General features: G+C 46.9%; 1 protein-coding gene across 1 annotated transcript in view; it reads left to right on the top strand.

Moving 5' to 3' along the window:
- The window catches only part of LOC133352783 (uncharacterized), an 83,160-nt gene extending 69,869 nt beyond the window's left edge, over positions 1-13,291 (top strand). Inside the window, exons 22-24 of the mRNA XM_061568663.1 lie at positions 9,742-9,898; positions 11,962-12,077; positions 13,169-13,291. Coding sequence (XP_061424647.1) covers positions 9,742-9,898; positions 11,962-12,077; positions 13,169-13,291 — 396 coding nt within the window. The remainder of the gene's footprint in view (positions 1-9,741; positions 9,899-11,961; positions 12,078-13,168) is intronic.
- The last annotated feature ends 137 nt before the right edge of the window (positions 13,292-13,428 follow it).

Here is a 13,428-nt window from a genome sequence, read left to right as displayed (position 1 = left end):
CATCGTACGATCCCAGGACCACGCCCCTGACTCGTCCCCCCATTGGCTGTGGCTAAAGCCAGCAGATACAATCATCTACTTGCAGATGTCACCTTCCCATTACGTCAGGGCCACGCCCCTAGACTTCTCCCCATTGGCTATGGGCCAGGACCGGTAGAGCCAATCATCGTAACGAGGTGTGATCAATCAACCACCCGGATATACCCTCACATTACATATGTGTAACGTTTTGGGAAGGAGACGGAGTCTTCTTAGAGACAACAGTTATACTAATCCCTTAACACAAGGGGTAATGGCCCCTTTCACCCACAACCTGGGGAGGTACAGTCTCCGGACTATCTTACCCACTCTTCCTCTCCTGAGCCCTCCGGCTATCTAACCCTAGGGGAGGCTGACCCACCGGTAGCACCGGTGGGTCCCCGACCACTGGCCCGTCCGGACCTGGCCCTTACAAGGGCATCAGGCCGAGGAAACCACAGGGTCCTAGCCCCACGACCACTGGCACCGCACTGAGCCCCGGCCCTTAGAAGGACATCGGCGGCTTGGGGTCCAGGGTCTTCTTGATCTCCAGGCGGCTTCTGGCTTCGGCTTGAGACGGACTGACTCGCGCTCTTAGGGAGCCGCCTTATATACTCTTTCTCCCTGAGGGGCGGGGTTCTGGGGGATCGTAGCTCCTGCCAGCCCCCTCCCCTCCGAGGGGTTCTAACCGCCGTTGGCCCGACCGGTTCGGACCGGTTCCTACTCCTCCCCCTGGTTGTGGCGCGTGTGTCAAACCTGACCACCACATATGTATTACTCGTGGGAAGTACCCGGCGTTGCCCAGGCAAAAAATATATTTCAAAACTTCTCTTAAAAACCTTACATATACGTACACAGGAATTGTGAGAGCCCGGTGGGCTGTTTGTCCATTTCTCCACCAACAAAATTATAAGAGGCTTGCAGAATTTAAAGCTTTCGTGACTGCAGGGATTCATATTCTTGATTCTTTCGGTAAAGTCAAGAATAGGCTTGCAGAATTCCAAAAAGTTATTGAAAATGGGGGGTAAATAGTTGATCTATAAGGTATGCGAAAATTGTCAACCCCCCCACCTCAGAATATATATTTACCCCCACATAGGTATATATCCCTACACACCCTACATACAACAGTAAGTAGTATATTTTGACTCTGTAGTTATATCTACGGACTTTACAGTAGTATCTACTGAGCCAGTAGGAGCTACTGACTGTTTAGTAGTATTTACTGACTGTAGTAACGACTGACTGTAGTAGTATCTACTGGCCCTACAATAGTATCTACCGACTCTATAGTAGATTCGCAGCTTTCGTGGCTTCAGGAATTACTCTGGTTCTTTTGGTAAAATCACGTACATTTTCTTTCTACGTGACTTTACCGAAAAAAACAAAGAGTAATTCCTGCAGCCACGAAAGCTTCAAATCTAGTTTGAACCACCTCTACAGGGAGGGTTTGCCGTGCTTGTTTGTTTCACACTTAACTTCTAATTTATCAATCTTTGGAAGACCGTAATCAACCAGGCTATGCATTAACTGTGTGCTAACCGACTCTCTTTGTTGCATTGCATTACACTTCCTAATTTTACTAAATGTGTTTTCTACCGTGCTTGTTTATAAGTTCATTCTCTCCTCCGGCCACTATGAGCAGTAATTACACACAATTCTCCATGCTTTTTTGGTTAGAAGTCCAGTGTCCAGCTCGTCCGTCCCCTATGGGCAGGAATTCCACACAACTTCCCCTCTGCCCCCCCCCCCCCTCTCTCTATTTAAGGCCTCGACACAGAGACGTTGTCTTTCTGTGTGCCTATGTGTGTGTATCTCTCTGTTTGTTTCTGTGTGAGCATCTCTCTGCTTGTGTGTCTCCGTGTCTATGTTTTGTCTCTCTCAAATTTAGCAATCTTTGGAAGAACGCCATCAACCAGGTGGGGTGTTGACTGTTTTGTTGGCTGGCTGTGTTGTATTGCATTCTATTTACAAGTTTACTATGTTTGTTTTCTCATTCATTTGTACGTGATGATGGTTGCTTGTGTTGCAATCGAAACGTCGTATCTATCTTTTCTTTTTTTTTCTATCTATATATAAAAGTAAGAAATTGTGGGTTTGTGTGTGGGTTTTGTGTGCAGTCGCTCGCTTGGCTCTCCAACAGTGGGGTTTTACATAAAAACATAGCCAGGTACCACACCTAAAGCCCCGCGGTCAGGATGCGCTATTCTTTTTTCACATCCGTCAACTTTAAATTAGTTGAATTAGCGATTTAGTGCCATTTTTGTGCGCTTCACCATTATTTATTTATTTATTCATGACGCGTGCATGACCATACCAACTCATGCGCCTTTGGTGGGGGGAACGGCCCATGCCAAGTCGCACGCCTTCGGTGGGAGTGAGGGGGACATTTTCTTTCGTGTTAAAAATGCTATAAAAATACAGTGAGGGAAAAAAGTATTTGATCCCCTGCTTATTTTGTACGTTTGCCCACTGACAAAAAAATGATCAGTCTATAATTTTAATGGTAGGTTTATTTGAACAGCGAGAGACAGAATAACAACAAAAAAATCCAGAAAAACGCATGTCAAAAATGTTATAAATTGATTTGCGTTTTAATGAGGGAAATAAGTATTTGATCGCCTGCAAAACATGACTTAGTACTTGATGGCAAAACCATTGTTGGCAATCACAGAGGTCAGACGTTTCTTGTAGTTGGCCACCAGGTTTGCGCACATCTCAGGAGGGATTTTGTCCCACTCCTCTTTGCAGATCTTCTCCAAGTCATAAAGGTTTCGAGGCTGACGTTTGGCAACTCGAACTTTCAGCTCCCTCCACAGATTTTCTATGAGATTAAGGTCTGGAGACTGGCTAGGCCACTCCAGGACCTGAATGTGCTTCTTCTTGAGCCACTCCTTTGTTGCCTTGGCCGTGTGTTTTGGGTCATTGTCATGCTGGAATTCCCATCCACGACCCATTTTCAATGTCCTGGCTGAGGGAAGGAGGTTCTCGCCCAAGATTTGATGGTACATGGCCCCGTCCATCGTCCCTTTGATGCGGTGAAGTTGTCCTGTCCCCTTAGCAGAAAAACACCCCCAAAGCATAATGTTTCCATCTCCATGTTTGATGGTGGGGATGGTGTTCTTGGTGTCATAGGCAATGCCGGGTACTTCCTGCTAGTTCTATTATTATTTGATTTCATTTCTTTCTACATGACTTTACCGAAATAACCAAAGAGTGACTCTATAGTAGTAACAACTAACTCTATAGTAGTATCTGCTGACTCTAGTAGTATCCACTGACTACAGTAGTAACTACTAACGCTATAGCAGTATCTACTGCCTGTATAGTAGTATCTACTGACTCTATAGCAGTAGCTACTGACCGTAGTAGTATTTACTGACTGTATAGTAGTATCGACTGACGTTAGCAGTATTTACTTACCGTAGTGGTATATACTGACTGTTTTGTATCTTATAACTCTATATAGCAGTATCTACCAACTTGATAGCAGTATCTACTATCACTACAGCAGTGCATACCGACTTTGGTGATACCTGCTATCACTACAGCAGTGCATTCCGACTGGTGGTACCTGCTATCACCACGGCAATGCATACCGACTATGGTGGTACCTGCTTTCACTACAGCAGTGCATACTGATGGTGATGGAACCTGCTATCACTGCAGCAGTGCATACTGACTGTGGTGGTACCTGCTATCACTACAGTAGTACATGCTGACTCTATAGCAGTATATATCGACTCGATAGCACAAAGTACTCACCTGACAGTGGCGTGGTGAGGCCTAGTCCCATGCAGAGCCCCCAGCCTCAAGGAGATTGCCCAGCCGGCCGAGGCTGAGGGCTGGGCTGCCACCATCCCCCCGCCCGCGCTACAAGAATACTATCTAAGCGCTATAATAACACATTCCTGCGGAGGGAGCTGGTAGGAACGTTGTGTTGGCTCGGTTAATGGCCAGGGTTAACGGCGGCGTGGTGTATTCCACAAATATGGCCGACTAAGGGCGGGCACAAGCCGGCGTGAGTAGGTTAAACGTTGAGTTTTATAAGTGGAGATGGAATAAATTCATGCGGTGCGATGAAAGGCTTGAGGGTGCGATGGATGTACAAACCAACTCCGCCGACCCAAACGAATCTGAACATACTGGGGCCGAAGGACCTGAATCACATCAACTGGCCCCCCTCCAGGGTTTAAACAATTTGGGCGACGTACCCACTGGCACCTGTGGACAGTGTAGCCAGGCTTTGTCACCAGAAACCCACTCATGTGCGGAAGGACGGGAACACCTAAGCCGGTCATTTGCCAATTGGTGCGAATTGGAATTTTCTCTTCACGCCTCCCGCGCTTCTGAAAGCTTTTGAAGGGTAAAGCGCATGAAGTCAGAAATGTTTTATTTAGCCTTGTTTAGCGCGCATCATAATTGGGCATCAATCGGGGGGTCGTCTTCTTCTCCCTGAATGGTAAGAAGACGCTCAGGGGGCACCCTTATCCATCACGTAGCCATTGAGGAATGCTTCCATGATTGCCACCTCCGACTGGTTGGGGAGCGGCCAGGTCATCGGCCATCGTGAAAGATACCCGACTCCCACTAGCAAATACTTATTCCCACGAGGGGTAGTGGGAAATCGACCAAGGCTGTCCAGAGCAACCAGCTCATTTATGTGGGATACCTGTGTAGCGACCGAGTCGTGTACCGCCAGGCGTGGAACTCACCAGGCCAAGGGACACCCCGCTATGTACTGTCAGGGCGAGGTGCGTACAGTACACGCCCTGTGGTGGATGCATGAGGGGACATTGTATAGGTGTGGGATACAGTATCGTTGTTCGGCCGGAGACAGCACTCTGCTTCCATATGCGACAACACTCTCGAGGCCATTGACAACTTGAGATAGAACAGCTCCAAGTCCAGTGTTACTAGCGTCTGTATTAAGGACGAACAACAAGGAAAATTCAGGGTAGCGGAGGGGAAGGGGGGTTCACCAAGCCATCCCGGAGCGTAACAAATGCGGCCTCCTCTTCCTTCCCCCAATGATATTTCTGACCTTTTGCCATCAAAGCGTGGAGAGGTTTTGCGATGGTAGCGAACCCGGCGACAAAACGGCGGTCACAGGATGCAAATCCTATGAAACTCCACACCGCCCCCACCGACGTGGGGGTTGGCCAAGTACGAAAACATGCGGTTTTGTCCGGGTCTGTCACAATACCTGATTTACGGACTGTGGCCAAGATACCGAACAGATTTTTGGAGGTGACTCTTATGTGGTTTAAATTTGAGGTTGGCCGCACGCATTTTAAGAAAGACAGCACATAAGCATTCGAGGTGTTCTTTAAACGTACGGCTGAAAACAATAACATCGTTAAAATATATCGGGCACGAGTCCCACTGGAGACCAGCTCGAACCAGTTCCATCAATTGCGGAGTGAAGACCCATTGGAAGCCAATTAAATTCGAATAAGCCTTGTGGTGTACGAAAGGCTGTATTAGGCTTAGAGGCTTCATCTAGTGGCAACTGCCAAAATTCGGATAGGAGGTCAAGAGTAGAAAAGTAATGTGCTCCTGCTGGAGCATCCAGGGAATCGTCCATCCGAGAGAGAGGGTACGCGTCAGCAACAGATATCTTAAGTTTACGGAAGTCAACACAGAAGCGCAAGCTACCATCCTGCTTTTTTAACAGGAACAATCGGGGCTCCCCACGGGCTGGTGGATGGCGAAATGACATCTGCGGCTAACATTTCATCAACCGTCAGCGGTACGTGTTTTTTCCGTAGGGCTCAGCCGGTAGGGATTCTGCCGTATGGGAGCGGCGTTGCCCGTATCGATGTGGTGACTCAGAGGCGCAGTGCCACCATTGTCAAATTTTCCCTTGCTAAATACATCAGAGAATTCACGCAAGAGTGCGCTCAACTCCCCCCTCTGGAACTCTGACAATTCCACATTTTCTGAACAAAGCGTATCCATCCACCTCTCATCAGAATCCTTTTGCTGCCGCGTATTTGACACGGCCCCCACATTGCCAACGATACTCCCTTCATGAAGCGCTGGCGACGTATGAGCTAGCACGGTGCCCTCTTGAATGACCGACGTGTCTAACCCTGCGTTAAGGACCGGAATATAGGGTTCCTGATCGTTGGATACCAGCGTTTGGGCCCCTACTAACGTCAACCCACGAATGGCTTTATTTGAGGGACCCAAGAGGATTCCTCCCGCAGTCGCTTCCTGGTATAGCGGCTTCCGCAATCATAAAGGAACCAACATTTGCACGCCAGGGGGAATCTTTACGGTCTTACACGAAAGTGCTTGCACGGTAGCGTTGGCTGTGCACAACCGAGTGGGAGAATGCAAAAATCGATGGCCGGATGGTAACTCAAGGCACCCTTTATCAATCAAAATTTTCAGGGGCATCTTCCCCAGAAAGTCAGGCCCGAGCAAGCAAGGAATAGCAAGGGACATCGATACAAGAACCGGTCCCGTCTATTTGATATCCGCAATGCACACCCCCGCTGTTATTCTCCCAATGATGCCTACCGAGCCGCCGTTTGCGGCAAAGCATGGATTTGCGACGGGACAGAGGGTACAACATCTAGGGGGCAAGATGTTAAAAATCAACTCGGAAATGATAGTCGCCGACACACCAGTATCGACAAGCATTCTTATTTCAACCCCCTCTAACAATCTGATAACAGCGAATGAACCTGCGGTTGCGGCACCTACTCTATGGGCCAACTACGACTACTGACCCGGTCGGAGCGGCCAGGCGGCCCAATCAAAGTCCGAACCCTCTCACACCAACGCACAACGGGAATGAAAACCGACGGAACGAGATGAGTGAGGTGTGGCTGGCTCCGCCCTTGGCCATGACCACCTTCCAGAATCCTCGAGCAGGATCTTGACCCCGACACGTGACCACCCGTTGCCCCTGTGTAGACTTAACCGGTCACGTGTCCTCTGGGGTCAACCAGAGTGCCACGGCCTATAGTAACCCCATTTACATGGCCGGCACTGTCACAGCCTATCCTGTAGGGGCCGGCACTGTACGCCGAGCATGGTGCCATCCAACGTTCTCGATCAGCGCTCACCGAGCCCCTCTAGGGCCGGTACTGTACCCACATCCAAGTGGTGTCCGCGATGTCAATACATCGCACGCCGTTCCTCTCTAGGGCCAGCACTACACAGTGACATCCCGCGATGTCACTAGACTACTATCACTAGATACTACTGTAGAGTCAGATACTACTAGATACTGTTGTATATATTGGGTCTTGAAAAATTAATACAAATAAAAAAATGAAAATCGCTAAATGTGTAATTATCCGAAATTATGCGCATTTATGTCATTATGTAAATTATTTTATGATAATTAGGAAGGTGTGATTGTATTAAGTTATGCAAGTGTATGTAATTATGCTAATGTATGCAATTGTGATAATTAGGCTCTGCCTCATCTAGGGTTGTATTGTCAATCAGGATAATACAATGATTCTCGCTTAAACTTTTACTGATTATGTTTTAGTGTGTTTATGCAGGTTTCAAAATTCAGATCTCTCGGCAGGATACAGTTCTTATATTTAAGATTATTATGCATGAACTTAGGAAGGCATCACTCGGACTCTTCTATGTTAAGCAACTTTAATTTCTTAACAAAAACATAACACTCTAATATGCAAACTCTTATGCTAGGTATGTCAACACAGTACTCCTGGAGATGTCCTCCTCATTGATCCGTGCATTTAACCCTCAATGGTTACGTTTGTTAACTGGGTAACAGAACAAATGGTTAATTCCTCAGAATAAAGCGAGCATACACGGCGATGGGAAAAAGTCCTTAAAAATGTATGTGACAATATTCATACGAAGAGTAATAAAGAAACATGTCCTGGAAAGCAAGAGTAGTTATCAATTAATTCATTGGTAAGATTACGCAATTAACGAAAATGAATGACTAATATACTTCTAAACAATTGTATTCATGTAACTCGACGGGCAGCAATTCTTTTCACGATCGGCTGATATTTAGCGCACCACCTTGGAATGGCAACCCTTCTTGAAACGCAAAGATAACTTTTTGCAACAATCTTATTAGGCCCGATATGCATGTTGTGTGTGTGCGTCTTCTTTGCCACTTGTTGACTTGGCGACTTACGCGGTACGGCGTTCCTTGTGCTGAAAATACCTCGGGTTCCCAGCAGGGCCGCTGGGACGGTGTGTGTGTGTATTGAACACACGGCGCTCTTGACTGCGCCAACACTCTGCAGCTCTCTCCACTGCTGGTTGAGTTGGCGCAATGCTCGCCGTCGCCGGTGCACGATGATTCCGTCGTCAGATAGCACTAGCAGCTCGTCCGGTGGTCGCCGTTCCTCACTCTTGTCTTGGTTCCCAGCTGGTGCTGGTCGGTGTGTGCGGGTCGAACCCATGGCGCTCTCGCCGGCGCTCTCCTCTTCCTCACGGGCGGCTGGTCAGGCTCTTTCCCCTGCTCCGTTCTCTCTCCTTGCTCACTCTGTGCCCTCGCCCTTGGCGTGCAGTGACCAGCTTCACACGGGCACCCGCTGGTGCCTCTCCCGCCCTTACTTCAGGGCTGCGCTGGCTCAGGCTCTTTCCACTGCTCTGTTTTTTCTCCTTTGGCGGGCAGCTGCCAGCTTCGCGCTGGCATTCAGTGTTGCCTCTCCCACCCTTCCTTCAGGGCTTCGCCTTGTCGTTGCTCAACTTTCGTGTTTTTCACCCTTCTTCCAAGAGGGCTCTTGCTGTGAGCCGCTCGTCGCTGGCTGGATCACACACTCTCAAAACTTGTAAATTGTATTAGCACGCCTCTTACACAACTCTGATAGCTTAGTACAATACAACTTATCGCAATCCTCGATTCTGAAAGCGACTCAAAACATCAAGATAAATGTAGAATAAAACTTTCAGTGATACTCTGTCGGTTTATACCGAACTCAGCTCTTAACAACACATCGTCCCTTCTCTTTGCGAGACACAACATCCCGCACAAATGTGCAGCTGGGGGGGGAGGAAATAGGTAACAAAGTTTTTATTTGCCATGTGGATAGCTCCAATACTATACACAATGTAAAAGGTATAAGAATTTACTTTTGTATTTTGGGGGGGGGGGGGGGGGGGGGGGAGAGAAATGACCATGAAGTGTGTGGCGAGAATCGATATCTGGTGAGCGTTTGTGGTATCGATTAAACGGGAATAGGCAGATGCTAAAGAAATCTAAAACCTTTCGATACCTTTGCGCGATTTAAAGAATCGAATCTTGGCACGCGCGCGTAAGTTTTTTTTCCACCGCGTGTTGTCTTTTACTTGAATTTTTATTAATGAGGTAATGATCACATTTTTTTTTTCATTTGTATAAGTTATTTTTTAAGTTGTGAGAAGTTTTTCAATATATTTTCCCCCGGGCAATGCCGGGTGCTTCCCGCTAGTACTGTTTAAATATTTAACACTGAAATCATACATAGCTACTTTTTTGTCACTCACATGGTGCCGTTTGCCGGACTGGTTACAGCCATTGGAGTGGTTTTGCCGGTCTCACCGGATCGGCCCGGGACCGCAGGATAATGTTTGGAAGCCGGATAATCGTGCTGGGGATAATCATGCTGGAGATAATCGATGATCAGCTGTAGTTGGTATCAGGGGAGTGGGGTTTTCACTAGCACCCTGTAATGGCTTTAACTTGCTTTGCATCATAAAACAACAGACTTTGCCGTTTGTGGTTTCCAGGTGAGCACGATGAAGTGCTTGCTGGAGCTGAAGCGCACTTTGCAGCTCTTCTATCGGAACTACCGCAAGGACTGGAGGGTCGTGCATGCCACTGTGGGGCAGCTTTGTGTTGCCCAATTCAGCGCAGACCAGCAATGGTACCGTGCCCAGATCATCGGTATGTGCGGAACCGGTAGTCACTAATGCCACGGATTGGCTTGGTACGTGGGGTTAATATTAAGCATGTTTGGGCATAAGCTATACAACTTATAAGGCTGAGCTATATAGCTCTTTTTCAGAAGCAACCTGGCTATCATAAATTATATCTCATCGTGTGGAAATGTATAGCAGCCAAATACTCTTAAATGCGTGATGTTGATTCTAAATGTGGAGGGGACAACCGGAGGATGCGGAGAAAAATCCACAGAACCACGGGGAGATCATGCCAACTCCAAATATACAGCTGGCGTCAGTGTCGGGATCGAACCCACGACTTCCTGTATACAAGGCGAGGAAGTTAACATCTTGCCACCTTGTATCCTAATATCTTTTATCTGAACTTTGATTTGGCTGTGTTCCGTAAGCTACCATATAGTATTTTAAATGCTTTTGTCAATCCGTTAATGTATCAGAGCCTTGTTGCGCCATGTTAGGCCAAGGGGTTTGTTCGTCCATACTTCACTATTCTAGGGAATGGTGCAGTGGGACCGGACTGGATACATCACTCGCCACTTACAGACGTGGCCAAGGCTCCGGTCGCAGGTCTGCTGGGTTTACTACCCGGAGTTCCGTGCGTTAACCTCTCCTCCCCAATATGCTTCTCATGCAAATATGCTGGCAAGCGTGCGATAACTTGATGTATTAGCATGTTTTCAATTATATTTTGAAGACAATAACTCAACTGCAAAATTAAACGGGTCTCTTAAATTCTTGTAAGAAAAACTGGCTTAGCGATTTTGTCGGGAGAGCGCTGCGTTCGCACGACAATGCTAAGCACTCCAAGTGCCAATGTGAGCGGCTGTTTGGCTCATCGGTGCGCTGGGGTTGATAAATTGTTTCCGTGTGTTCGTGAAAATTAAACAGCCATTCTTCTTCTCCCCACTTTGAGAATTTAAATGTCGCTACCGTCACAGGTACACTGATGGATGTTGGGCGGCGAAGTGCTATCACTCACTCGTGCCTCACAGCTAGGAGGGGACCTGGGTTCTGTTCCTGACTAGGGTGCCTCTGGATGTGAAATTTGTATGTTTTCCCCCTTGTTATGGATGGGGCTTTCCTCAGATTCCCTCGTTTTTTTCCATAGCTGAAAAAAACATGCACACATTGATAAGTTGGGATTATTAATACCGCAAGATCTTGGCTAGTACCGATCTGGAAAATTATCTTGAGACTCGCTCAGGCGTTCCTGGGTGAACGAGCTGTGGTAGTAATCCATATGTTATAATGGATGTGTTTTTGTGAAAATCCATTTTGCGACAGAGACTGGAGGCTGAACACAGTTTGTACTCGGCACGTCGGGGTTCCGAGTTCAGTAACTGTAGCAGATTACAGGACACGCCCTCAACTATTGCTTTAAAATAACATTAAAGAAAATCCTCTTTACGTTCGAGAGAATACGGTAATTTTGAACGTGCGTAAAGCTTCACTCTTAACTAAATGATCTAAGTACATTTTCTGGAGATGGTTTTAACACCAGGGCCTGAACTGGTCCCGAACCCACACTTTAAAAGCGAGCCCTGACCAGCATGGTAGTCTCTTGGTCATACAATCCCAGTGATTGACAAAGAATTGGGGAGGCTTTCATCCAGCAGTGGAAATATAACTCTTAAAATTTTTATTTATCTAATTATTTAACACAAAAAGTAGTCTAACATAGTAATTTTTTTCTTATTCTTTACTTAATGAGATCTCACATTGTGCGTTGTCCTGACAGAGCAATGGTTCTTAACCTTTACTGCAGCCTGCACCCCTTTGGTTCTTAATCGTAAAATAATATATAATGTTAATGAACGCATGGGGTTTGAAGAAACATAGTAGTTATACTTATGTGACCATGCTTAATTTGTGTTTTCGATGATTTACCTTCTAAAAGAATCTGGCCATGTCTCGCATCCTCAGAAAGGGCATCTCGCACCCCCAGTTTAAAAACCACTGACGTAGCTAGACATGGCTGGCTCGTGACTGCAAAGTTGTTTGCGATCGCCTCTGTGGTGCTGCTGTGCGTAACCCCTCCCCCCGTAGGTTTACCAGGCAAGGGAGATGTGGAGGTGAGATACGTTGACTATGGGAACACGGAGCGCACCTCGGTGTCCTGCATACGCAAACTGGACAAGTCGTTTCTACAATTGCCAGAGCTGGTAATTAAAAAAACTTGCATTTACCCAAGGTATAAACCCACTACACATGGCCCCATGGTACAGAGGACTGTACCAAAAATCTGATGATAGCTTAATGTAATTACTGGCGAAACATCACGGTAGTCAAATTATAAATGTTGATTTACTCTCCAACACACCGGTGTGCTGAACTAGTAACTAATTGTCACGCTTTGTGTACGTCATAAACCTTACTAATAGGCTGTGTCGGGTGGTGGCGGGTTAATGTCTTATAAATGATTTTGGTCGCGAAAGCCTACTCGTTAAACTGACCTCACGTTTTATTTGGAGAAATATCACATAAGGCGGTATTCCGAGAGTTTGTTTAGGTTTTCAACAATCGATGCTCGTGAGGCAAGAATTAACATTTAAAGGGTCAGGATCTCTGCATGGCTCTCCTGCAGTGTCTAGAGCAGCATTGAGGAATGCGCTCACCCTTGTATTGTGTAACTTTCCTGAAACACACCGCACATTGTCTAGGATGACCAAGTGGCTAAAGAAATGAGGGCCCCCAGTAGGACACGGCTCTTTTAAGATTGTGATCCTAAAGGTCAAGTGTGCCGCGGTGGTTAGAAGATGTTAATTACCTCGCCTGGTATGCAAGAGGTTGTGAGTTCAATCCCGACCCTGATGACGCTTGTTGTATATATTTGGAGTTTGCATGTCTCTCCGTGTTTGCGTGGATTTTTCTCCGAGTTCCTCCGGTTTTTCCCTCCACATTTAGAATCAACGACACAGCGTTTAGAGTATTTGAGCTGCTTTCCATTTCCATGTGATAAGTCAGCCGCTTTGAGCTATCATTTGTGATAGCTAGGTCTCTTCTGAATAAAGAGCTGTATAGCACAGTGAGCCTTAAATGGTAAAATTAGAAATACTTTAAATACATATATATTTTTTTCATTTAGAGGTGTTTTAAATAGGTGAGAAGAGAAAGGCCTTTTTGCCAATACCCAACTACCCTGCATTGCTTCTGCCAGCTACCTCCACCCCCGTCGTTGTTGCATTGTCTGTTGTGACAATCGGCTGCGTGTGGGAATGTGTGGCGATGCCCCACGTGGCGCTGTGCTATCCAGGCGGTGCCGTGCTCTCTGGCGGACATCCATGCAGACGGAGAGTGCTGGACGGTGGCGGCCGTGGAACGCTTCCACCAGATAGTGGACAACAAGCACCTGTGGTCTTTGGTTACCAGTGTGTAATCCATAGCAACGTCTTGCTTGGCTCTACTTGAACATGACATGCAGTACACTCACCACTTGAACCTGACATGCAGTATACTCACCACTTGAACCTGACATGCAGTACACTCACCACTTGAACCTGACATGCACTCGAG

This window comes from Lethenteron reissneri, chromosome 5 (genome assembly GCF_015708825.2).
Source record: "Lethenteron reissneri isolate LAM-NWPU_2019-01 chromosome 5, ASM1570882v1, whole genome shotgun sequence".
Lineage (NCBI taxonomy): Eukaryota > Metazoa > Chordata > Hyperoartia > Petromyzontiformes > Petromyzontidae > Lethenteron > Lethenteron reissneri.
The sequence above is the reverse complement of the archived record's forward strand: the minus strand, read 5'-3'. Positions and strand labels throughout refer to the sequence as shown.